The sequence below is a fragment of the Heterodontus francisci genome, chromosome 3 (assembly GCF_036365525.1).
Source record: "Heterodontus francisci isolate sHetFra1 chromosome 3, sHetFra1.hap1, whole genome shotgun sequence".
In the NCBI taxonomy this organism is placed as follows: Eukaryota; Metazoa; Chordata; class Chondrichthyes; order Heterodontiformes; family Heterodontidae; genus Heterodontus; species Heterodontus francisci.
This window is the reverse complement of record NC_090373.1, coordinates 10,944,022-10,970,255: the sequence shown is the minus strand read 5'-3', so window position 1 is coordinate 10,970,255 and position 26,234 is coordinate 10,944,022. Positions and strand designations below refer to the sequence as shown.

At 42.8% G+C, this 26,234-nt stretch overlaps 1 protein-coding gene across 6 annotated transcripts in view; it reads left to right on the top strand.

Moving 5' to 3' along the window:
* Positions 1 to 26,234, top strand: part of smap1 (small ArfGAP 1) — a 355,453-nt gene that overhangs the window by 66,040 nt on the left and 263,179 nt on the right. For all 6 annotated transcript variants that reach the window (XM_068020121.1, XM_068020119.1, XM_068020123.1 and 3 more), the window contains exons 3-4: positions 3,717 to 3,802; positions 13,336 to 13,411. In XM_068020121.1, coding sequence (XP_067876222.1) covers positions 3,717 to 3,802; positions 13,336 to 13,411 — 162 coding nt within the window. The remainder of the gene's footprint in view (positions 1 to 3,716; positions 3,803 to 13,335; positions 13,412 to 26,234) is intronic.

Sequence of the window (26,234 nt, the reverse complement as noted above, 5' to 3'; positions counted from 1 at the left end):
GGTGTTAAGTGCTAAGGATGTTAACTCGCTGGGGGCTTTCTTGTAGTTCAACAGTGCAGTGCGCTTGGCTGCTATGACTGGTTCCATCTCTTCAAAGTGAGATTGAAACCAGTCTGCATTCTGCTTCACACGTTTTCCAAAGGTAGTCATTGCTGAGCCATAGATGGCGTCTCTGATGTGGGCCCACTTGGTCTCTGCATCCCCTGTAGGAGTGTTTTGAAGAGCTTTTTCAAGCAAATTGAGAAACTTTTGAGACAGCTGTGGATAAGAAATTCTGGTAGTGTTGATGGGCGGTGGCCATTCTGCTTGGAGTGATGTAACTTCTTTGGTTTGAGTCCAACTTTGCTGCACACCAGGGAGTGGTTGGTGTCGCAGTCTGCACTGTGGAAGCTGCGTGTAATCTGAACACTGTTTATGGAGGCTCGCCTTGTGACGATTAGGTCCAGCTGGTGCCAACCACGTGATCTTGGGTGTCTCCATGGAACCTGGTGACTGGGTTTAGTTTGAAAGAATGAGTTGGTGATGCAGAGTTTGTGGTAGGTACACAACTCCAACAGTCTCTGTCCACTCTTATTCATTCTTCCAATGCCATAGTGCCTGAGGCAGGAGGGCGATGAGTCGTGGTCGGCCCCAACTCTGGCGTTAAAGTCCCCCGGCAGGAACAAATGTTCAGTATTAGAAATGCTACTAATATTACGGAGTTCCTCTCGGAACTGGTCTTTAACTTCAGGTGGGGAGCAGAGTGTAGGAGCATAGATGCTGAGTAGGTGTACTGGAGCAGAGTTGGTGAGCAGTCGGATGGACAGTCTGCTTTCCGAGCCATTTGAAGGTGGCTCTATCATGCTGAGCAAAGAGTTTCTGATGGCGAAGCCCACTCCATGCTGTCTTGGTTCTTCAGGGTCCCTACCCTGCCAGTAGAAGGTGTAGTCTTGCTCCTTGGGAGACATGCCTCCCTGCGAGCGGATCGCTGAAGTGCTGCAATGTCCACTGCGCTCGTTAATGATGGCGGTCTTCCGAGAGTCGTCAACTTGTGTAAGATCTTCTGACAGGCCAGAACAGAGTTCTGACATTCCAGCTTGTAAAACGAAGGGCTGGTACCTTTTTTTTTGTCATGCTGTTTGGTGCGGTATTACAGTCCACTTGTCAGGCAATGACCCTGAGCTCCAAGCACCCGTTGAAGCAGATGGACTGTGGCGGGGCAGAACCTTTTCTGACCTGGGACTGCCTGGTTTGAGGTGGGCGGTAGCTGTCCAACGAGATGCGACGACTTCTCCCACCGACAAAGGCAACCTGTGGCGCCCAATCGCTACGCCAATTGAGCTGGAATTAAAACCTGTAACTGCTGCCTTCTCTGCTGTTTTGGTCGCTGTGAGGCGACTATGGAGTGACCTCTCCATGGCACATGTCTGGGTGGAATGTATGGAGGTTGTGAGTTGCCCAAGCGTCAAAACTGCACCACCCCCCCCCCCCCCCGGCCTTCTGAGTTAGGTCCAAAGGAGTGGAGAGCATGATGTTTGGCACCAGTTTGGCTGCGGAAACCGCTGGAAACGTGCCAAAGATGACACATGACTGTCTTAGGGGCTCCGCTCCAGATTTTCTGTTGGGGTTTACTCCCTTTTGCCTTAGTCTCTCCCGAAACGCCCAAAAGGCAGTGGGGTTGTTAGCTCGTATCCCTGAGCAGGGGCCCTAACAAGTACAGTACACACCATCATAAATGACTAGTCACTAATAAATCCAATAAATGTTTTAGGAGAAGCAAATGTACCCAGAGAGTGGTTAGATTATGGTACTCATTATCACAGGATGTAGTTGAAATGAAAAGGAAATTAGATAAATACATGAGGGAGAAAAGAATAGATATACTGACCGGGTTAGATGAAGCAGGGTAGGAGAAGGCTGGTGTGGAATGTAAGCACTGGCATAGTCCTATTGAGCCGAATTACCTGTTCTGTGCTAGAAATTCTGTCATCTAGACTGCCAGTTATTGTATATCCCTTTCAAATAAGTGAAATAAAAGGCAGTAGTTCAAAACCGTCAATTAATACTAATAACCATTTCCAAGAAATGCTGAAAGGGTGCATCAGTATTCTGCCTATTGTTTGTGTATAGATGATGTCAGGTCCGTGGTGGATTTTGATTTTGTGTAGTGTCTTTATTGATGTCTCAATTGTAATAGATGCAAAAAGTGTGAAATGGAGAGTTAAAGATTTGAATTTATTACTTCCTCTTGAACCTAGATTTTATTTGTATCTAAACTCTAATTCTGATATTCAGGTCATGGTTTGTAGTGTTCTGTCACCTGGGCCACTGATTTTGATGGAACCTGCAGTCCTAACCAAAGCCAAATATTGCAAATCAAATACAATTGAAGGCAAACCAATAAAAATTCTCTGCTTCGGGTTCGGAGTTTTGTTGCAGGAAAATAATCATTGGCTTATCACTGACTTGCCATGTTCCGGTGGTATATCATCAGTACACAGTCCCGTGATTTTGCTTCTGTGTACATCTAACAGTGAGTCGTCTTCCTGTTAGGGAGTTGTTTCTGTGGAGTGAGATTTGGTGGGTAAGGCAGCAAGAGTTCTTTATTCATTATGCAGTGATGCTGGCAGCAAGTCAGATGTTTGGGATATTGGATCTGGAGTGCTGAAATCTTTTTTTTAAAATAAAGAATGGCTTTTGAAAATGTGTAAGGCTTTTACAAAATTCTATTTCAATCCTGTATCCACAACAACTGAAGATAGACAATGAATGTGGCCTTGTTGGTGCCGCCTGCATCCCACAGGGAAAATACTCATGTGATGATCCTTTTTATATGCTGGACACTGCATAGCTGGACCTATTCCCCAAACACATTCAAACCTATAACCATGGTAAAGCCATGCCTGAAATAACTTCTGTTGGTATTTGATCAAAGATATAATATAAACAGAAAATGCCTGAAATGTAATCAGGTTAGTCAGCAGCTGGTAGAGGGAGAGTTAATGTGACAGATTTCTGATCTTCAAAATAAAAATACTTGCCTTAAAGCATTTGATGTCCTCGTAACTTTCCTTCCCTCCTCCATGCTGTTCCTCAACCCAAAACAGGAAGAGAGAAAAGTAACAGGCACCAAATACCATCCAAAGCTGTAGACAATGCATGTCAATGTTTCACAACAGAATGGCATAATTGTTCCTTGTCCCACTTAAGGCAGGACACTCTCTGGTACCTGTGACAGTTCAATCAAATGTGCATCTTTATCCATCGCGCACACATGCCATTATGCATATTTTGTTTTCAATAGTGCAGTTACTTACTAGTTACTTTTGCCTTCAGCTGTTAAGTCATTTGCCCATAGTTATAATTGTCATTTTGTGGAGAATAGAATTGTAGTTTGTCAAGTAGTGTTAAATGCATTTCAAATTCCTTGTATCTGTTGTTTTTGGCTAGGGGCAGAAACACCGTCTCCCCCCCCCCCCCCCCCTCAATGTAACATGTTGATTTTGCAGATATTGCCCCAGCACCATCCTGGCAGTCCGCTTGGAAGCAATTTATTCCATTAGACATTTAAAGTCTTTTACGACAACAACATTCTTGACTACCCTCTGCAGTAAAGGAAGTTTTTGGTTTTTATTTTTATGGCAGATGTTTCCATTACTACATCACATTCTGTTGATCATTTTGAGTGTAACAGATGTTTGGGAGAGTTGCTGACTCTGTTTCCTTCTGCTTTGCAGTGTATGCAAGATATGGGAAACACCAAGGCTCGACATCGCTACGAGGCAAACCTTCCTGAACATTTCCGGAGACCTCAGACTGACCAGTATCCTTGATGTCTTGTATAAAATGAGCTGATACCCTGTTTATAACGAATGAACTGAAGAGGTTCTGCTGGTCTCTGTGTGAAAGATCTGTATTCTGTACTTGATATTTCTATTCTGCAATCTGTGGGACCATTTTAGTTCAGATTTCATTATTAAATCATTGTCATTAAATTTGTATTTCAATAACCTACATCTATAAATTCTAATGTGACAGGAACAGTCCAAATATACTTGAAAAATAATCTACCTTTTTTTTCACTACTTTGACTTAATATATTGCCATGCTAGACCCGCTACTTGCCAAGATTGAGGCATATTAATTTTGCCATATGGACATAAAATTTCAAATTGTTGCTGGGAAGGGAGAAGGCCTGTTCCAAGGACTGCCAGGTACTTGGCTGGAAGCCATTTACATACTAATAAAGGCAAGAGAGGTTACTCCCCTTATCCATTTAACCCGCAATGGACTATGAGCACCAGACATTGAAGGCAGGGAAGCACATTCCAGGCCCTGCCAAGGTGATACAATCCACAGAGCAGCGTGGTCAGACCAGCTAGTCACATAACTAACCTGCTTGGCAACCTGGAGTTTTCTGAATTGTACGAGCAGTTTGAAGCGAGTGTGTCTGTTTGCTGCTGGACTGAAAAGATCTCTCCTGTCTGCTCCCATCTCTTTCTCTCAGAACTTCAAATCCACTGAAGACACATGAACCCCAAGAGAGAAAAGTCTACAGCGAACAAGGTTTAAGAATAATACTGGGCCCCAACAAAAAGCAAGATCTACCTGCGATCAAGGACTCTACAGTGAGCTCGAAGATTCGTAACAAAAAACCTCTTCAGAGATTGCCTCAAACTTTTCCACTTTATTTTCTTCCCTTTTCTGTCTCTCTTTGCACGTGTATCGTGTATGCATGCCAGCGTGGGCGCGTCATGTATCTTAGGTGTCAGCTGCATTAGAGTTTAAGTTTAATAAATTTCAACTTTTCTTCTTTAAACCTAAGAAAACCTGTTTGTGCTGGGTTCTTTGCCTTATTGGAAGGTATTGAACGAGGATTCGCCAAGAGGGAACTGAAAACCTGTATAAAATTAAACCCTGTTATGGTAAGACCAGTTGAAGGCTGAGAGGGACCCCTAGACACCTTTGTCACCTGGTCGTAACAAAATTTTTCTCTAATGTGTACCTTCTCACTAGTTTCCCTGTCTAGATCCACCTGCTTCATGCACAGAATTCTTAAGAGCAAAGTGATGATAACCTGATCCCAGGCTTCTGCGAAATTGTACCTACCATAATGGTTTACATTTAAGAACTGACTGAACAGGGAATCAGAAGTTTAAATTGCATTCTTAGCACAGTGTAATAGAATGCTATTGTGATTTTCTATTACACCAATCACTTTTTTATGAACATCAGCTGAATTTTACAAAAACGAAAAATGTGAGGAGTTTATTGCTCAAAAGATTTAATACTTTAACGAGGCATGATCTATTCTAGCAAATGTTTTGAGTTAATTTCTGCTGTAAAGATCCATTTAGGATTTTTTAGCAAATCTTTTAAATCAATTAAAATAATTTATTCAGCATCTTTTATCTGTTCCAATGATAAACCCAAAATAGAATAATGTATTGTGGTACAGCATCTACGAATGTGCGGGAAGGATCTTGATTTTTATTTTTTTGAAACTTTTTTTTTGTTAGTACCCTAAACGCATGGGATCCTGATGGAAGGAGTTGGTATTTAGTTGAGGCTTGACCTGGATGGTTCTAATGAGCATCTTCTTTGCAACATCATTAAATTGTGACCTGAAGCAGAAATCATTTTAGCACGAGCTGTTTTTTGGATTCCTGGTGCTCTGGATTTGTCAAAGTAGATTTCTCAAATTAAACTGAATTATCCACAGCATTAAAAAATGTTCATTTCTTTAGTAAAATGTTACACTGAATTTACATGCGTTGTCTATGAAGGCCTTGCTGCCATTTGGTGCAAATTACACATTCTAATTCCTAAAGCTGTGTTATCTAAGAATAATGAGGAAGCTGCCTATTAACTGTCTTTTAAATGCATGTAATTTGCTTAGCAGGTTTCAGTTGTTCAATAATTTTTCCCTTTCCACCCCCTCCAAAGCATCACATTTGATTTTTATGAGCAAAGTAAGTATTTCATTATATCCTTTGTAGAATTAAGATTTTATTGGTTTTCTGTTGGCTTGAGTAAGTTTCCTAATCTAATTGAGAGTTTCAGCCACTGCTTGTAAATGTTTAAAAAAAACAACAATGTTTTTGTGATAAATTTAACTGTGTAAATTAGATAATCCCTGTCATAGAATTTCAAGTATCTGCATTCCCAGAAGATGTAGAGGTAATTTTTCTTTATTGTATTTATTTTTTGTTAATTCTGTTAATCGGCTGCAATTGAGTTTTAGAAAAGTTAATCTATTAAGTATAGAACCTTTTCCCTAATTTTTTCAAAACTGTTTTCAAACCCACAAAACACTTTCTCCAATTCCAGTGCTACATATCTTTAACTGAATTTGAATTAAAAAAATTAACTTAGCTGCCACAGTGAAACATCTCTGCTTCATTTTTGACATGGCTGTAACAATTTCTACTGAGCTTTAGCTCCAAAGACGACGGCACCATGCAGTTGAAATGCCAGAAAACGCTAGCAATGAGCAAAGGGGCCTCCCAATCAATTTTTGCCACCTTCCACACATGACTTAAATGAGCCTGAAACTGCCATCTGGCAAAGGCCTGCATATTAACTGATTTAAATGCAGGCAATTTGCTTTGCAGCCAGCACGTGTTAATTTTTTTCACCCTAACAGTATTATTCTTGATTGTTCAGCATTTAACTATTTTACTGTATCCTTTACAGAATTTAAGTTTTTAATTTATTAGCTTGAGCCAGTTTCTTGAATCAAAATTTGAGCCGTTAAAATTTTCAAAAAAAAAAATCAGTCTTTTTGAAGTTAATTCTCTTAAAGTTCTTTTTTCAGGCTCATATAAGCATTTTAGTTTCAACTATTGATCCCAGATTCTCTCTCTTTCTTACCCAATATATAATCTTAGGCCATTAATGAAGCATTGTCCTAGAAGACTCATTTGTTAGTAAGCCAAAATACAGAGGCGTTGTACACTCTTCCTAGACACCATTTGGTCCAAACTCCAGCCCCTTGTATCCTGTCCTCCTCTCCCATCTCTCTGTCTTAGCATTGATTCCCAATCTCTTAATGTATTAAATTTAAAATCCTCATCATTTGATCTCTCTGGCCTCATTTCTCTGCAACCTCAAGCCTTATTCCTCTCTCCAAGGAACTTGCTCCCTCAACTCTTTGAATTTTTTTTTTTACTGTGCTTTCAGACATTTAAATTGACCCTTCATGATGGGCATGTGTTCCGATTTCTTTCACCTCTTCTGTAAAAACCTTGTGGGATGCTTTCTACATTAAATACACGGAATTGTTTCGTCCTCTTTCCTAGATCTGCAACCAGCCCAACATATCTTTGGCTTCTCATTAACTTGTTTTCCCCTTCTCTAACTCCACCCTTCACTTGGGGCGAACAAATCAATGTCGATTACCCATTAAAAGAACTGTCCATTGTTATGACCAGGTGAAGGCTGAAAGGGAACCCTAGACCTCTTTCTCACCTGGTAGAGTTTAAGTTCAATAAATTTAAACTTTTCCTCTTTAAACCTAAGATAGCCTGTTTGTGCCTTATAATTGGAAAGCGGTGAACAAGGATTCACCAAGGGGGAAGCTAAAAACACTTAAAAGTTAAACCCTGTTACAGTAAGACCAGGTGAGAAAGAGGTCTAGGGTTCCCTTTCAGCCTTCACCTGGTCTTACTGTAACAGGGTTTAACTTTTAAGTGTTTTTAGCTTCCCCCTTGGTGAATCCTTGTTCACCGCTTTCCAATTATAAGGCACAAACAGGCTATCTTAGGTTTAAAGAGGAAAAGTTTAAATTTATTGAACTTAAACTCTACTTCGGTTAATGCCTAAGGATACATGCTGCGCCCCACGCTAGCATGTATATGCGATACACACGTGCAAATGGAGACAAAAGAGAAGAAAAATAGTGGAAAGGTTTGAGGCAATATCTAAAGAGTTGTTACGGTTCTTCGAGCTCACTGTAGAGTCCTTGATTGTAGGTTTGTCTTGCTTTTCATTGGGGCCCAGTATTATTCTTAAACCTTGTTCGCTGTAGGAGACTTTTCTCTCTTGGGGGTTTATGTGTCTTCACTGGATTCAGAGGCTTGTGAGAAAGAGTTGGGAGTAGACAGGAGAGATCTTTTCAGTCCAGGAGCAAACAGACACTCTGCCCAAACTGTGCGTACAATTTCAAAAAAACTCAGGTTGCCCAGCAGGTTAGTCATGTGACTAGCTGGTTTGACCATGTCGGTTTGTGCATTCGGCCATCTTAGCAGTCAACCTGGAATGCGAGCTCCTCCACCTTCAGTGTCTCGTGATCAAAGGTCCATTGTGGGTTGAATGTATCAGGGAATGGCTACTTTGTCCTTCCAAACACTCTGTTAATATGCAAATGTCTCTTCCAGCCACAGCTGATATATTTAACAAGTCCTCTTCACTCCAGTAACAGTTTAAAATCAATGATCATGACAAAATGAATGTGCCTCGTTCTTGGCAAGTGGGGCCTAGCATGACTCCATGTATGCCATAAGTGAATATCCCATATCCTTTTTTTTTTTTGAAAATGTGCATTCTCTCATTTTCTATACTATCTTGTTAATTTTGCTATCCTCCTTCATTGCCACTGCTTTCCTACTTACTCATGCTGTTTTCCATTCTTTCCAAATCTTGATTGCATTAAACATTGTGCACCTTCCACAAACTGAGGGACTTATTTCAAACTCCTATTTCACTAATCCTCTCAGTTAAACAGTAGATGCAGGTAGCTCACTTTTTTCAATGGGGAAGGCAATCCAGTTGGATGTAACAAAGAAGGTATGGGTCACATACTGATTTCTACTTCAAACGTAGAAATGGATGTCGACAAACCAGGGTAAAAAAAAAACACTTCTTAACCATTGTAACTTTTTCCAACCATTCTTAAAATTTTAAATATCAGATTTCTGGTTAGGTTCATCAAAATTGACATTGCGTGCTGACAGTTTCATTAAACTAATGCATAGATCTTCTCTATCAACATTTTCAATTATTTAGTTGGGGTAGTCCCATACAAGTATGTCCAATGCTGAATTGCCACATAGAGATCTGAAATTGTAGACTGGGCATTGACAGAAATTCTTCGTGATTTTCTTTCAACAGTTGTCCATCTTGAAATCTAAACCATTTATTGCTTATGTATGTCTTTTAAATAAAACCTACTTAAGTTGTCCTGCTGGAGGGCTCTTTTATGGAATTTATAAATTGCTTATTTGTCAAATCCAAAGGCTATGTTCCAGTGCTAGGTAGAATAGATTAACAAAGCATTGGTCATCTAAAAACCAAGTTTCTTTCCACAGACAATATATAATTTATTGTGCTGTGGACTCACTCCACTGAATTTGATATTTCTTGTGTATTTATTTCTCTCCTCCCTGCTAATCATTCCATATGTGATAACTCTCTTTTGTTTAATGGAGAACAACTGTTTGTGGGGGTGAAGGGGCAGTAATCTCAAATAGAAACTCTAATCTTTGCTTGGTTTGGGGCAGAATTAGCATCAAGCACTGCCTGGTTAAATTAAGCTTAGAGTAAAGCTCCTTTATAGTTTGTCTGAAAATGGTGCCTCAACTTCAACTTCACCCACTGTACAATGCCATTGTTTTTTTTTCAAAGCAGTGAACCTGTGGCCTTTTCACGTGCATGGTGTACTTGGTCAGCTTTGTGCCGCGGACCTGCATTTGCTAGGGGCTAAATTGAAATGGTCTGAATGCCTTTTGCATAGGAACCTTGGTTCAATCCTCATTCATTAACTATTAATTATCAACTAAAATATGGTGATTACAGAGAAAATTACTTGCCCATGAACACAACTTTGGAAGGCCTTAGAATTGTATAGTGAGAGCCTGTCACCTTTTGGAGTTGTTGCTCATGGGGCCAAATGATTCACCTGGAGCAGACTTTGAGATGCATACTGCAGGCAAAAAATATCATCCCTTGAATGAGAATAGTTGTAGCCATGAACTGAGCCAGATTATCGCTCACCAGTGCCCATTCCTTTAGCAGCTCAGTACATAGAATGGGAGAAAGAGAAAGATTCTAGGGCTAGGGGCATAGTATTTATTAAAAAAAACAAATAGAGCCAGACCTTTCAAGGAATGAGATTAGAAAACACCTTCTCCATAAAGTATGATTGTTTGAAACACTTCCACAAACAGCAATTAATGCTAGATCAATTGATTTTAAATCTAAGATGGATAGATTTTTGTTAGCCTAAGGCATTAAGGGATTTGGGGCTAAGGGATATGGAGTTGGGTCACAAATCAACCATGATGGCATTAAATGACAAAACAGGCTTGCGGGGCTAAACAGCCTTCTCCTGTTCTTGTGTTCCTAGAAGGCAGAGAGGTGGCTTAACGCAGGTCTTTAAAATTAAGAAAGGATTTGTTAGGGTAGATTCAAGAAGATGTTATCACCTCTGGAAGAGTCCAAAATCAGAGGTCATAAATATAAGGCAGTAAATAATCCAAAAAGAAATTTGGGAGAAACTTCTCTGTCCTCCATCGCAGAATCCAACTGATACCAAGTTGCTTGCACTCCATTCTATGTTGAGTGACATTTTATGTAGAGGCCTTTATGACAACAGAACTAAAATTGCCTTTTGCTAGTTTGAACTTGTGCTCTCTTGTACTACAATCCTAGTTTAATTTAATGTAATATTTCAAATTTAACTTCTAAACGATTTAACATTCTGTGTATACATCTAGTCCCTTTGCTACCACATTTCAAGACTGAAGATCTAGAGTTTCTTTAGTCTTTTGGGCATCCGTGTCATGGCTGCTTTACACTGCAGGTTTTGACTGTCTTCCTTATCTGTGATCAGATCTTGGCTGATAAGAGCACTGCGCTATTTGAATGTGCACCTTCTGATTTGCAGTCTGTTGATTTCGCTATATAGTTGTATTCCATTTACTGTTCCACCGTGAGCAGGTGTGTTAAAGCACTGAGTCCACTAAAATATCTACATCTTTCAACTTCAACTATTACAACTAACTTTCTCTCTAAGCTGCACAGCCGTGCAGCAATTGGCAATGTGTTGCATGGGGCAAACGCGCATGCGTAAGCAGCGGTCTCTAAGATGCGCACATGCACGGCAGTCTTAAAGGGGCTGTGCAGTTCTACAAATGGGTCACATACAGCGAAGGGAAATTAGAATGAGCATTAGTTACAACACTATGATATAGCTGTGCCAGCCTTTTTCCACTGTGCACTAATTTTGTTTATTTTAAATTTGGCCTTCCACTCAACTGCCTACTTGCATTATCTGGCTCATTTTGTCAGTCTTTAGTTGCTTCCTCAGATTTGACTGCTCCTCTTAGTTTGACATTAGATACAAATTTGATCAGTTTGCAATGAGGTTTTGAACCTCGATCGTTTATAGGAACATAAATGGTGGAATGGGTCCAGATCTCAATTGATCCCAGTTATAATACTCTACAACTTCTGAACATGTGCTGCAATCTGATTTTCATCTAAGAAAACACAATTTTACAGCTGCTGCAAAAATTAAAAACAAAATAGATAATGCTAAGGTGCAGACTACGTCAGCCAGCGTCTGTGGAGAGATCCATCAATCAATCCTTTGTCAATTTGTTTCACCTGTGTAACTGTTAAGGGGTGAAAACAAAGTACAAACTGAGTTGGCTTTTTATTGAGATGACTGGAATTTGTCATTGTGTAGGTCTAACTGTCTCCTGTTAATGATCTAAAGTCAACACTCCATGCTGCTTGAAGATGGTGAGTACTTGTTGGACTTCTAGAAATTCAAAACCTAGACCAACTTAGTCACTGGCCTTATAAAAGTCTACCAATTGCCAATCATTGGCTCATGCATAAATTGCAATGTACAAAGTTTTTTATGGTTTAGGGGGTTTCTGATCAGATACCAGGCTGCTCCTAAGTTGTTTTCCCCCAACTAAATATTGAGAAGACCGACGCCATTGTCTTTGGTCCCCGCTACAAGCTTTGTTCCCTAGCCACTGATTCCATCCTTTTCCCTGGCAACTGTCTGAGGCAGAACCAGATTGTTAGCAACCTTTAGTGTTTGACTGGAGAAGATCTTCCGACCACATATCAGTGCCACCACTAAGACTGCCTATTTCCATCTCCATAACGTTGGCCCAACTTTGTCCATTATAGATGAACTACCTTCGTTCATCTGCTGAAATCTTCATCTACACCTTTTGTTACTGTTAGATCAGACTATTCCTTTGCATTAAAATAAAAGCGAAATACTGCAGATGCTGGAAATCTGGAATAAAAACAAGAAATGCTGGAAATACTCACCACGTTTGGCAGCATCTGTGGAGAGAGAAGCAGAATTAACATTTCAGGTCAGAGACCCTTCATCAGAACTGCCACAGATGCTGCCAGACCTGCTGAGTATTTCCAGCATTTATTTTTATTCCAGTGCATTCCTGGGTCGGCCTCCCACATTCCAACTTCTGTAAACTTGAAGCCATCTAAACATCTGCCCATTTCCTAATTCTCACCAAATCCTGTTCACCCATCACACCTGTGCCCGCTGACCTACATTGGCTCTCGGTTAAGCAACGATGCAATTGAAAAAATTATCATCCTTGTTTTCAAATTCTGTCATGGTCTCACCTCTCCCTTTCTCTAATTTCCTCCAGCCCTACAATCCTCAGATATCTGTACTCCTCCAATTCTGTCCTCTTGCACACCCTCGATTTTTAATTGCTCCTCCATTGGTGGTCATTCCTTCAGCTGCCTGGGTCCTAAGCTCTTGGATTCCTTCCCTGAAACACTCCGCCTTTCTCCTCCTTTAAGACTCTCCTTAAAAACTACCTCTTTGACCCAACTTTTGGTTTTCCCTGATATCTTTTGTGGCTTGGTGTCGTGCTTTGTTTTATATTGCTCCTGTGAAGCACTTTAAGCTATTTTATTGAGTTAAAGATGCTTTATAAGTACATGTTGTGGCCACCATTAAAATTAACTAATCAGGACACTGAGAAACCATTTGGTTAGTATTATAGCTGGAAACATGAAGTAAAAGGTATGTTGGGGTAAACATTTTTAAGGTTTTCTTCTTAAAAGTGCATTTTTTTCCTCGCAGGCACTGGGGCGTAATTTCAATAGAAAGTACTCCGCTTATAATTAAAGGTGAAGGAAAATCTAAGCAAACAGAATTTTATTAGGTCCAAATGAATGTTTTAGCAATGAGAATTATGTTTTTGAAATTGGTCTTTGACTTAAGAGATTTATTGAAAATCTTAATTTTATTTCAGGTTTATTCAGAAATCTTTTCTAATGCATTGTAGCACAGAAGTGAAATGCCTCTCTATATTTAAAAACAAAAAACGTTTTCCTTGATTGAGTATTCTTTAGAGCTGTAGAATTTTTCATCCGAGACAAGTATGAAAAAAAGAAGTATATGGATAAAAATGTGAACAATGGGATCACAGTAAGTACTGCTTATGTCTTAGCCTGAGACTTCCTTAAGACCTCAAAACACCTTCACTAACCGTTGACACAGATTCCTTTCTACAATGGGCCTTGTAGAGATTGCAGTCGTTCTACAACATGGTGATTCAAATTGAATAAGATCACCTAATGTGAATGCTGCAATTTATGCTCAGATACAATTACAGTACCAGCCCAATATGTGTAATTTTGTTCGTATACAATGTTGCAGGGCATGTAGATCTGATTGTTTTACAGCTGCCTGATCTGAATCTTCAGTTCATAGACCCAGCTACGGTACATTCTGCAGTTGCCTCCTTTAAACCTATCTGCCTATCTACCTCCTTCCCTTTAATACCCTGCTTAAAATCTGTCTTTAATCTTGTGTTTGATCACATCTAACCTCTCCTTTAGTTGGGGCCAACTCTTCTCTTGGGCCTCTGTGAAAAAGAACGAGCAAACTTGCATTTAAATAGTGCCTTTCACGAACTCAGGGCATCAGAAAACATTTCACAGCCAATTAGTACTTTAAGCATAGTTACTGTTATAATGTAGGAAATGAGGCAGTTGGCATGTAGGATTGTGATAATGACCAGATAATCCGTTTTAGTGACACAAAATCAAAATACTGCAAATGCTGGAAATCTGAAGAAAAAACAAAATGCTAGAACTAATCTAATCTGGCTGCATCTGTGGAGAGAAATAGTTAATGTTGCCAGTCAATAGTCTTTTATCAGAACTGTGAAGAGTTTAATAGGCTTTAAGCAAGTGAGGGTTGAGGGTGGGGGAAAAAGAACAAACTTGAAGGCCTATAATAGGGTAGAAGGCAGGAGAGATTAAATAGCAAAAGGGTTCATTGTGCAAGGCCAAAGGGAGTGGTAATGGGGCATGTAAAGAATAAAAAAAATTCATGAGGTGTGAATGGCAATCAGGAACAGCTGCCATCCAAAAGCAAAAATGGTTTATAAAGAAAATGAGAAAAGCCAAAACTAACAAGGAAAAAGGAAATAAAATGGTGGCAGAGGTTACAATCTAAATTTGCTGAACTCTAAGTTCGGGAGGCTGCTGAGTACCCAGTTGAAAGATTGAGGTACTGTGCCTCGAGCTTGTGTTGAAGTTTATTGGAGCACTACAGGAGGCCAAGGACAGGTCAGAGTGGGAGCAAGGTGGATAATTAAAATGACAGGTGAGTGAAAGCTCAAGGTCAAGCAGACTGGGTGTTCTACAAAGCGGTCACCCAATTTGTGTTTGTCCCCCCCCTCGGCTGTGTAGAGCATACTATATCGTGAGCAGCAAGTAGATAATACTAAACTGAAAAGAGTACAAGTACCTTGCTGATTGATCTGGAAGGAGTGTTTGGGGCCTTGGAGGGTGGGAAGGGAGGAGATGAAAAGGCAGGTGTTGCATGTCCTGTGCTTTCATGGGAAAGTGACGTATGAAGGGGGTGTTGGGGATAACTGAGGAGTGTACCAAGGTGCCTCGGAGGGAAACCATCCTTTTGGAGTGCTGGGGGTGGGTGGGGGAGATGATGTGTTTGGAAATGACAGAGGATGATCCATTGACTATGGAGGCTGGTGGGTTGGCAGGTGAGGACAAGGGGTACTTTTGTCATGATTCTGGGAGGGAGGGTGCAAGCAGAAGTGCATGAAATGGCCAACCATAGTGGGAGGGGATTCCTCAGTTGAGGGAAAAGGAAGACCTATCAGAAGCAGTAGTATAAAAGGTTGCATTGTCAGAAGAAATGTGGGAGAGAAACTAAGAATGGAATAAAGTCCTTACAGGAAGCTGCGTGTCAGGAAGTGTAGTCAAGGTAGCTGTGGGAGTCACTGGTGTTGTGCTCATAAGGGATCGTTATTATCTAAAGTGAACTGGAACAATTCTGAACTGTTTAAATAAAAAAAATGAACTGAATTAAACTCTCAAAAATTGACTCATTTTGCTGCAGACAAGATGGAGTAAGAGGTCAGGTGACCCTCTCCAGTTGCTGCAAGCATGCATCAGGCCTGTTGGAGACTAAACTCATCAAGTCTGGACGAGGGCAAGACATTAAAATGTTGTATAGACTATTCATTGGCGAATGGCTCTTATCTTCAGGAATTGGGCTGACAAAGACTTTCGCAGACAACGACTCCTAATACAAAGCCAAGGTAATACGTGGGAAATAACACCAGTTTATCAAGATAAGCCACATTCCAACCCCATTGTGTAACAATGGCCTCGGGATCAAAGACATTGAACACACCAGGGGAGAGCATCTATGGTCACCAAAACCCAGTGTGGTGATTTTTCTCAAAAAAAAATTTGAGAGAAAGCTAGCCAGCGAGGAAGCTGAGACATCCATTCCAGCCAAGACTAAGACTCTGCCTGTAACATCTTTAAATCACTGAGGCAGAGACTCCAAAGGTGACTTTAAACTCCCCATCTGAGAAACTTTCACAAGATTGTCCACCCACACAGTCTTAAACAAAAGAATCTGCAGTACTTCAGTGAAGCAAGACAAGGAACATCAGGCCTGCAACGCTGTTTTTTTTTTTTCGAAAAAAATTCCTCCCGCAAAACCAAGAAGGTTTCAAAGTGAACATCAATTGGACTTAAATGCATACTATCGTTTAATCTCTATTTTCTTGTGTGTACGTGTGTGAGTGGGTGAGGTTGTGAACATTTTCAGGTATTGTTTAATAGAGTTGTCTATCTTTTTAAACCTGAGAGAAAACCTATTTGTTTATTTGACCCTTTTTAAAAAAAAAAAATAAAAAATTCAGGGACTAAAATGCGTTTTAAAAAAAAAAAATTATATCTGTGGTCAGTTGAAAGGTGAAAAGTGGAAGTTGCCCACATCATTTCCCACCTATCCATACCACTGGGCTTATAGTACATATTGGTAGATAGCCTAGCCCCAGAAATGGAGACCAAGAAGTCAAGGAAGGGAAGAGTCGAAGGTGGATCATGCGAAGACGAGAGAAGGGTGGTGAAGAGAAACACAGTTGATGCAACTTTACTATTCAGGGCGAGAACAGGAAACGGAATCAATATAGTCTTCAACGTACTGAAAAAAGACGAGGGAGGGGTCCTGAGTAGGTCTGAAAGAAAAACTCCTAGCAATACCTTTTTATTTGGAGGAAGTGAATTGAGTTAAAGGAGAAGTTGTTCAACGTCAGAAGTTCAGCCTGGCAGAAGCGAATGGTGATGGATGGGGACCGGTTGGATCTCTGTTCAAGAAAAGGGGAGAGCTCTCAGACTGTCCTAGTTGGGGGTGGGGGGGGGGGGGGTGCGTGGCGGGGGAGGAGGTTAGAGATTGGATGTCTGTGGACCTCCTCTAGACATACTTTGTTTTTTATTACTTGTCCCATTACCACTGCCTTTGGCCTTGCACTGTGAAACCTTCTGTCATTAATCTCTCCTGCCTTCCACCCAATCACAGACCTTCCCTTGTGTTTTTTCCCCACACTCTCCCTTTCTCTCCCTTTCACTTCCTTGAAACTTAAACATCTCTAACTTTTACCACAAAAACAAGTGCTGGAAATACTCAGCAGGTCTGGCAGCATCTGTGGAGAGTTTGCTTCTCTGTCCACAGATGCTCCCAGACCTGCTGAGTATTTCCAGAACTATTAGTTTTTGTTTCAGATTTCCAACATCTGCAGTATTTTGCTTTTATCTTTTTTTAACCAGTTTTGATGAAAGATCAGCAACTTAAATCTCTCTGATGTTGAATGAGGGATAGATATTGGCTAAGACTCTGGAAAGAACTCTCCTACGCTTGGGAATAGTGCCATGGGATCTTTTATGTTCTCCTGAAAGGGCAGGTGGCCCCTTGGTTTAATGTCTCATCTGAAAGATGATACTGCAGCCCTCCATTAGACTGCTCTGCAATGAAATGGTCTTGGGACATTTTTCTATACGAGAAGCAGTATATAAATGCAAGTTGTACTAAGAAATATAGATTGTTTGGTTCGAGGAATGTTAACTTTTGAAGATAAAATGGGTAATATCTGATTGGCTGACCGTTCTATACCCCAGCCAATTTCCTCCTAGTTTGTCAATGGCCAAAAGTAACACTCTCGCCCTAACTTAGTTATCCTTACCACTGCCATTATGCATTGTAGATGGAGGGTGCTATATGGTGGTCTTAATGCTATGATGTATGAAACCCCAGCAACTCCACTGCAGTGGTCCCTGTTTGTTATCGGTTGAAGTTAGATTGCTGCTTGTATTGAACACCTCGTGTCCAAAATTAGGACAAGTACTTATTTTCTTCCTGGCAAGATTCGACTACACTAGATAGATTGTAATGTGCAATCGTTATTTTCAAAACCCTGCAGTCTGTTTTTTTTTCCAGATTTCTGAGGTTGCACTAAATAGCATTAGTTGAGAGTTCAAGAAATAACGTGTCGGACTGTTCTGTATTAGGATAAGCATATGAAAGATCACAGCAAAATACAGTTGATGCTTGTTGGCCCACCTCTATCTCCAGCAAGAAAGAAAAGCAAAGAGATGCTCTTTTTAGGTTGTGTGGTAATGCTATTGATTAATCATATGATTAGGGAGACAAAAACAATAGTATATGAACAAGGCTGAAGAACACATTGGAGTTGCCTTCAGCAATTATCCATGCAATACATTGGCTGCTGTAAGGTGGAGTGCATCCATAAGTAGGGTCTGAATGTTGCAACATGTGTCAAAAGCGTTGAAAACTGCAAAATGCAGCCGCACATTCATGATAGCTGACCCAATTGTTGAATAAATTGCTTGTTGCCAATATGTGACATTGTGACTTTAATTTCAGTTTTGTGAATGTTTTGATCTCTTTTTCACTTTTTACAACGGTGCCTTTATCTCTGACTACCTCAAAGTTTGGCTTTTGCTTTCTCCTCAATACTTGATAGTATTGGTGGTATTGTCAGGAAGGATAGGGGTGAGGTGCGGGGATGGTTTGGGGCAGAAGGAAGTTGGGTGGGAGTGTTTATGAAGGATTCCATCATTAGGATGTCTTTGGGGATTGCATGAAGACAGAATCTCTAAGGATAGAATTGAGAAACGAGAAGGAAGATGGCACAATTCTCTTCGTGCTGTACAGGGCACAAAACAAGAGTGAAGATAATCGAGGTGGAAAACAGATTTTGAACAGATCTAGCAATGCAAAACTGGGCATCCATGAGGCGCTGTGGGCCATCAGCAGCAGCAGCAGAATTGTACTCAACCACAATCTGTAACCTCATGGCCTGCCATATTTCCCACTACCATTACCATCAAGCCAGGAGACAAATCCTGGTTCAATGAAGAGTGCAGGAGGGCATGCCAGGAGCAGCACCAGGCGTAATTCAAAATGAGGTGTCCACCTGGTGAAACTACAACACAGGACTCTGTGTGCCAAACTGCGTAAACAGCATGCGATAGACAGAGCTAAACGATCCCATAACCAACGGATCAGATCTAAGCTCTGCAGTCCTGCCACATCCAGCCGTGAATGCTGGTGGGCAAGTAAACAATTAACTGGAGGAGATGGCTCCACAAATATCCCCATCCTCAATGATGGGGGAGCCCAGCACATCTGTGCGAAAGATAAGGCTGAAGCATTTGCAACAAACTTCAGCCAGAAGTGCCGAGTTGATCTATCTTGGCCTCCTCCTGAAGACCGCAGCATCACAGATGCCAGACTTCAGCCAATTTGATTCACTCCGCGTGATATCAAGTAACGACCGAAGGCACTGGATACTGAAAAGGCTATGGGCCCTGACAATATTCCAGCAATAGTACTGAAGACCTGTGCTCCAGAACCTGCTGCGCCCCTAGCCAAGCTGTTCCAGTACAGGTACAACACTGGCATCTACCCAGCAATGTGGAAAATTGCCCAGATATGTCCTGTACCCCAAAAAGCAGGACAAGTCCAACCCGGCCAATTATCGTCCCATCGGCCTACTCTCAATCATCAGTAAAGTGATGGAAGGTCCCATCAACAGTGCCATCAAGCGGCACTTGCTTAGCAATAACCTGCTCAGTGACGCTCAATTTGGGTTCCGCCAGGGCCATTCGGCTCCTGATCTCATTACAGCTTTGGTTCAAACATGGACAAAAGAGCTGAACTCAAAAGGTGAGATGAGAGTGACTGCCCTTGACATCAAGGCAGCATTTGACTTAGTATGGCATCAAGGAGCCTCAGCAAAACTGAGGTCAATGGGAATCGGGGAAAACTCTCTGCTGGTTGGAGTCATACCTAGCACAAAGGAAGATGGCTGTGGTTGTTGATCAATCCAATGGAGCTCCAGGACATCACTGCAGGAGTTCCACAGGGTAGTGTCCCAGGCCCAACCATATTCAGCTGTTTCATCAATGACCTTCCTTCAATCATAAGGCCAGAAGTGGGGATGTTCGCTGATTGCACAATGTTCAGCATCATTCACAACTCCTCAGATACTGAAGCAGTCGTTGTAGAAATGCAGCAAGACCTGCACAATATCCAGGATTGGGCTGATGTGTGGCACAAATGTTACTTGCCACTTAAGTGCCAGGCAATGACCATCTCCAACACGAGAGAATCTAACCATCTCCCCTTGACATTCAATGGCATTACCATTGTTGAATCCCCCACGATCAACATCCCAGAGGCTACCTTTGACCAGAAACTGAACTGGATTGGCCATATAAATACCGTGGCTACAAGAGCAGGTCAGAGGCTAGGAATCCTGAGGCGAGTAACTTAGCTCCTGACTCCCCAAAGCCTGTCTGCCATCCACAAGGCACAAGTCAGGAGTGTGATGGAATACTTTACACTTGCCTGGATGGGTGCAGCTCCAACAACACTCGAGGCGCGACACCATCCAGAGCAAAGCAGTCCGCTTGATTGGTACCCCATCCACAAACATTCATTTAGAATCATAGAGTCGTACAGCATAGAAACGGGCCCTTCGGCCCACCGCGTCCATGCCAGCCATAATGCCTATCTATACTAATCCCACCTGCCTGCATTAATTCCATATCTCTCTATGCCTTGCTCATTCGAGTACCTGTCCTGATGCCTCTTAAATGTTGCTTCTGTTCCTGCCTCTCCCACCTCCTCTGGCAGCTCGTTCCAGATACCCACTATTGTTTGTGTGAAAAATTTGCTCCTTTGCTCGCCTTTAAACCTCCTGTCTTTCACCTTTTAAATTTATGCCCTCTAGTTTTAGTCATTCCTACCATGGGAAACAGACTCTGGCTATCTACCCTATCTATGCCTTTCATAATTTTATATACCTCTATCATGTCCCCTCTCAACCTCTTGCGCTCCAGGGAAAACGGATCCAGCCTATCCAATCTCTCTTTATAACTCAAGCCCTCCAAACTAGGCAACATCCTTGTGAATCTTTTCTGCACCCTCTCTAGCTTAATCACATCTTTCCTGTAGTGCGGCGACCAGAACTGCACACAGTACTCCAAACGCGGTCTAACCAACGTGATGTACGACTAACATGACGTCCCAACTCTTGTACTCAATGCTTAGGCAAGCATGCCATACGCCGCCTTCATCACCCTCTCTACCTGTGTTGCCACTTTCAGGGAACTATGTACTTGCACCCCAAGGTGTCTCTGCTCAAGAATACTCCCCAGGGCCCTGCCATTCACTGTATATCTCCTGCCCTGGTTTAACTTCCCAAAATGCATCACTTTGCACTTGTCTGCGTTAAATTCCATTTGCCAATCCCTTGCCCACTTTCCCAGTTTATCTATATCCTGTTGGAACCTTAGACAACCTTCTTCACTGTCCACTATACCACCAATTTTGGTGTCATCTGCAAACTTACTAATCATGCCCCCTACATTCACATCCAAGTCATTAATATATATGACAAACAACAAAGGGCCCAGCACCGATCCCTGCGGCACACCACTGGTCACTGGCCTCCAATCTGAAAAACAACCCTCCACTACCACCCTCTGCCTCCTATTACCAAGCCAATTTTGTATCCAATTGGCTAGCTCACCCTGGATCCCGTGTGTTCGAACCTTCCGGGCCAGCCTACCATGCGGGACCTCATCGAAGGCCTTGCTAAAGTCCATGTAGACAACGTCCACCGTCTTTCCCTCGTCAATCCTCTTGGTCACCTCAAAAAAACTCAATCAAATTTGTGAGACATGATTTCCCACGCACAAAGCCATGCTGACTATCCCTAATCAGACCTTGCCTTTCCAAATGCATATAAATCCTGTGTCTCAGAATCCCTTCCAATAACTTTCCCATCACTGATGTAAGGCTCACCGGCCTGTAGTTCCCTGGCTTATCCCTGCTGCCCTTCTTAAATAAAGGCACAACATTAACTATCCTCCAGTCTTCTGGTACCTCACCTGTGGCTAACTATGATACAAAATCTCTGCCAGGGCCCCAGCAATCTCCTCTCTTGCTTCCCATAGCATCCTAGGATACACCTGGTCAGGCTCTGAGGATTTATCCACCTTAATGCGCTTCAAAACCTCCAACACCACCTCCTTTGTAATGTTGATATGCTCCAGGATATCGCTGTTCCCTCCCTTGAACTCACCAGCTTCCATGACCACCTCCACGGTAAATACAGACGAGAAGTATTCATTTAAGACCTTGCCCATTTCCAGTGGCACCACACATAGATTACCACACTGATCCTTAAGGGGACCTGCTCTCTCCCTCGCTACCCTTTTACTCTTAATATACATATAGAATCTTTTAGGATTCTCCTTTATCTTATCTGGCAGGGAAATCTCATGGCCCCTTTTCGCCTTCCTAATTTCCTTCTTAAGTGTACTGCTACATCCCTTTTTCTCCTCGAGGGACTCGCTTGATCCCAGCTGCCTATGCCTGACAAATGCTTCCTCCTTTGTCCTGACCAGATCCTCAATATCCCTCGTCAACCAAGGTTCCCTAACCTTGCCAGCCTTGCCCTTCCATCTAACAGGAACATGCCAGCCCTGAACTCTTCCTATCTCACTTTTAATAGACTCCCACTTGCCAGACGTCCCTTTACCTGCCAACAGCCTCTCCCATTCAACTTTTGAGAGTTCCTGTCTGATACCATCGAAATTAGCCTTCCCCCAATTTAGGACTTCAACTTGAGGACCAGTCCTATCCTTTTCCATAACTATCTTGAAGCTAATAGAGTTATGATCACTGGTCCCAAAGTGCCCCCCCACTGACACATCAACCACCTGCCCAGCCTCATTTCCGAACAAGAGCTTTGGTGTAGCCCCTTCTCTAGGTGGGCCATCCACATACTGCTTCAGAAAACTATCCTGGACACACTTAACAAATTCTTCCCCATCTGATCCCTTAGCACTAAGGCAGTCCCAGTCAATATTAGGGAAGTTAAAATCACCTATTACATCCCTATAATTCCCACACCTATCTGTGATTTCCCTACATATATGCTCCTCCAATTCCCTCTGACTATTGGGAGGCCTATAGTATAATCCCATCAAAGCGATCACCCCTTTTCTTATTTCTAAGTTCTACCTGTGTGGCCTCTCTGGACGTTTCCCCCGGGATATCTTCTCTAAGTACAGCCGTGATGTCCACTCCAATCAATAGTGCAACTCCCCCTCTCCTCTCACCTCCACCTCTGTCATGTCGGAAGCATCGGTAACCTGGAACAGTGAGCTGCCAGTCCTGCCCATCCCTCAACCACGTTTCCGTAATAGCTATAATTTCACAATCCCATGTACCGATCCATGCTCTGAGTTCATTTGCCTTACCTGTAAGGCTTCTTGCATTAAAGTAAATGCAGTTTAGCCTACCAGACCTTCCACGCTCCCTGTCCTGCCCCTGCCTGGCCTGCCTACTGGACTTGCTTGCTTTAACCTCTACATTTGCCTGAACTATCTCCTTGGCGAGACTACTACTTTGGGTCCCACCTCCCGCCAGACTGGTTTAACTCCTTCCGAGTAGGACTAGCAAACCTCCCCGCAAGGATTTTGGTCCCCTTCCAGTTCAGATGCAACCCGTCCCTCTTGGACAGGTCATCTCTGGACCAGAATAGATCCCAATGATCCAAGTAGCTGAAGCCCTCCCGCCTACACCAGCTCTTCAGCCGTGCATTCATTTGCCTAATCCTCCTATTCCTACCCTCACTAGCACCTGGCCAAGGGAGTAATCCTGAGATTACAACCCTAGAGGTCCTGCTTTTTAACCTTCTGCCTAACTCCCTATATTCACTTTGCGGGACCTTATGTCCTGCCGATGTCATTAGTACCATTATGGACCACGACCTCTGGCTGCTCACCCTCCCCTTTCAGAATGTCCTGTAGCTGCTCCGAGACATCCTTGACCCTAGTACCAGGGAGGCAACATACCATCCTGGAGCCTCGTTTGCGGCCACAGAAACCCCTTAGGATAGAATCCCCTATCACTATAGCTCTTCCACCCCTTTTACTGCCCTGCTGTGGGAGATCACTACCCCCCCACCCCCCTACAGTATCCAAAGTGGTATATCTGTTTGAGAGGGGGATGGCCACAGGGGACTCCTGCACTAACTGCCTGCGCCTACTACTCCGTCTTGTGGTCACCCATCCCTTTTCTGCCTGTGCAGCCATTACCTGCGGTCTGAGCACCTCGCTAAATGTGCTATCCACGACGTCCTCAGCATCGCGGATGCTCCACAGTGAATCCACCCGCAGCTTGAGCACCATAATGCAAGTCCCCAGTAGCTGCAGATGGATACACTTCCTGCACACATGGTCATCGGGGACACTGGAAGCGTCCCTGATTTCCCACATCGCGCAGGACGAGCATATCACAGGGCTGAGCTCTCCTGTCATGACTTACCCTTAGATGAATTAGTTACTCCCTGAATTAAAAAATACTAATTTCACTAGGGGCCTTGTTCGACCCGCTCCAATCTAAAGTCCTTAATAAGCTACACTGAATTTAAAAAAAAAACAAAACAACACTTTAGTAGTACTCACCTTATCACCAGAGGGTGTTTTCTTCAACAAAAAAAAACTTTCCCCTTTTTTTAAAGATATTTAAATACACTAACAGCTGCGACTCACCACTCAATCACCTTGCAGCTCTCCTCTGATGTCACTGTTGGCTTTTTTTTTCAAAACTCCAGCGCACTGGAAGAGCGCCGTTCCTCTCCACTCCGCTCCCAGAAGGTAAGTAATTGGGCCTCGAACCTCAGGTTGGATTTCTAGGCGTTCTCCCCTCAGGTCTGCTCCACTCCACTCCCGGAAGGGAGCTCCGCTTCTTCCATCACCGACGCACAGTGGCAGCAGTACTTACCATCTACAAGATGCACTGCAGCAACGCATCAGGGCTCCTTGGACAGCACCTTGCAAACCCGCAACCTCACCAACTAGAAGGACAAGGGCAGCAAATGCATGGGAACATCACCACCTGCAAGTTCCCCTCCAAGTCACACACCATCCTGACTTGGAACTATATCGCCGTTGCTTCACTGTCGCTGGGTCAAAATCCTGGAACTCCCTCCCTAACAGCACTGTGGGTGTGCCTACCCCAGATGTACTGCAGCGGTTCAAGGAGGCAGCTCACCACCACCTTCTCAAAGGCAATTCAGGATGGGCAATAAATGCTGGCCTAGCCAGCGACGCCCACATCCCAAGAATAAATGAAGAAATTTCTGGCAATTGAGGTGTGTAAGAACAGGAGAATGGGTGAGTTTTGACTAATGGAAGGGAGACTAAAATATGGATAATGCATGCAAAATGGGGAATGTTTTTCAGAATGCATCTACATTTGTTTGTTTTCTGATCAAAGAACAACAAACAGTACAGCACAGCAACAGGCCATTCGGCCCTCCAAGCCTGCCTAAACTAAAATCTTCTGCACTTCCAGGGACCGTATCTCTCTATTCCCATCCTATTCATGTATTTGTCAAGATGCCTCTTAAACATCATTATCGTACCTGCTTCCACCACCTCCCCCGGCAGCAAGTTCCAGGCACTCACCACCCTCTGTGTAAAGAACTTGCCTCGCACATCCCCTCTAAACTTTGCCCCTATCACCTTAAACCTATGTCCCCTAGTAACTGACTCTTCCACCCTGGGAAAAAGTTTCTGGCTATCCACTCTGTCCATGCCGCTCATAACTTTGTGAACCTCTATCATGTCACCCCTCCACCTCCGTTGTTCCAGTGAAAACAATCCGAGTTTATCCAACCTCTCCTCAAAGCTAATACCCTCCAGACCAGGCAACATCCTGGTAAACCTCTTCTGTATCCTCTCCAAAGCCTCCACGTCCTTCTGGTAGTGTGGCGACCAGAATTGCACGCAATATTCTAAGTGTGGCCTAACTAAACTTCTGTACAGCTGCAGCATGACTTGCCAATTTTTATACTGTATGCCCCAACCGATGAAGGCAAGCATGCCGTATGCCTTCTTGACTACCTTATCCACCTGCGTTGCCACTTTCAGTGACCTGTGGACCTGTACGCCCAGATCTCTCTGCCTGTCAATACTCCTAAGGGTTCTGCCATTTACTGTATACTTCCCACCTGCATTAGACCTTCCAAAATGCATTACCTCACATTTGTCCGGATTAAACTCCATCTGCCATTTCTCCGCCCAAGTGTCCAACCGATGTTATATCCTGCTGTATCCTCTGACAATCCTCATCACTATCCGCAACTCCACCAACCTTTGTGTCGTCCGCAAACGTACTAATCAGACCAGCTACATTTTTCCTCCAAATCATTTATATATACTACAAACAGCAAAGGTCCCAGCACTGATCCCTGCGGAACACCACTCGTCACATCCCTCCATTCAGAAAAGCACCCTTCCATTGCTACCCTCTGTCTTCTGTGACCGAGCCAGTTCTGTATCCATCTTGCCAGCTCACCTCTGATCCCGTGTGACTTCAC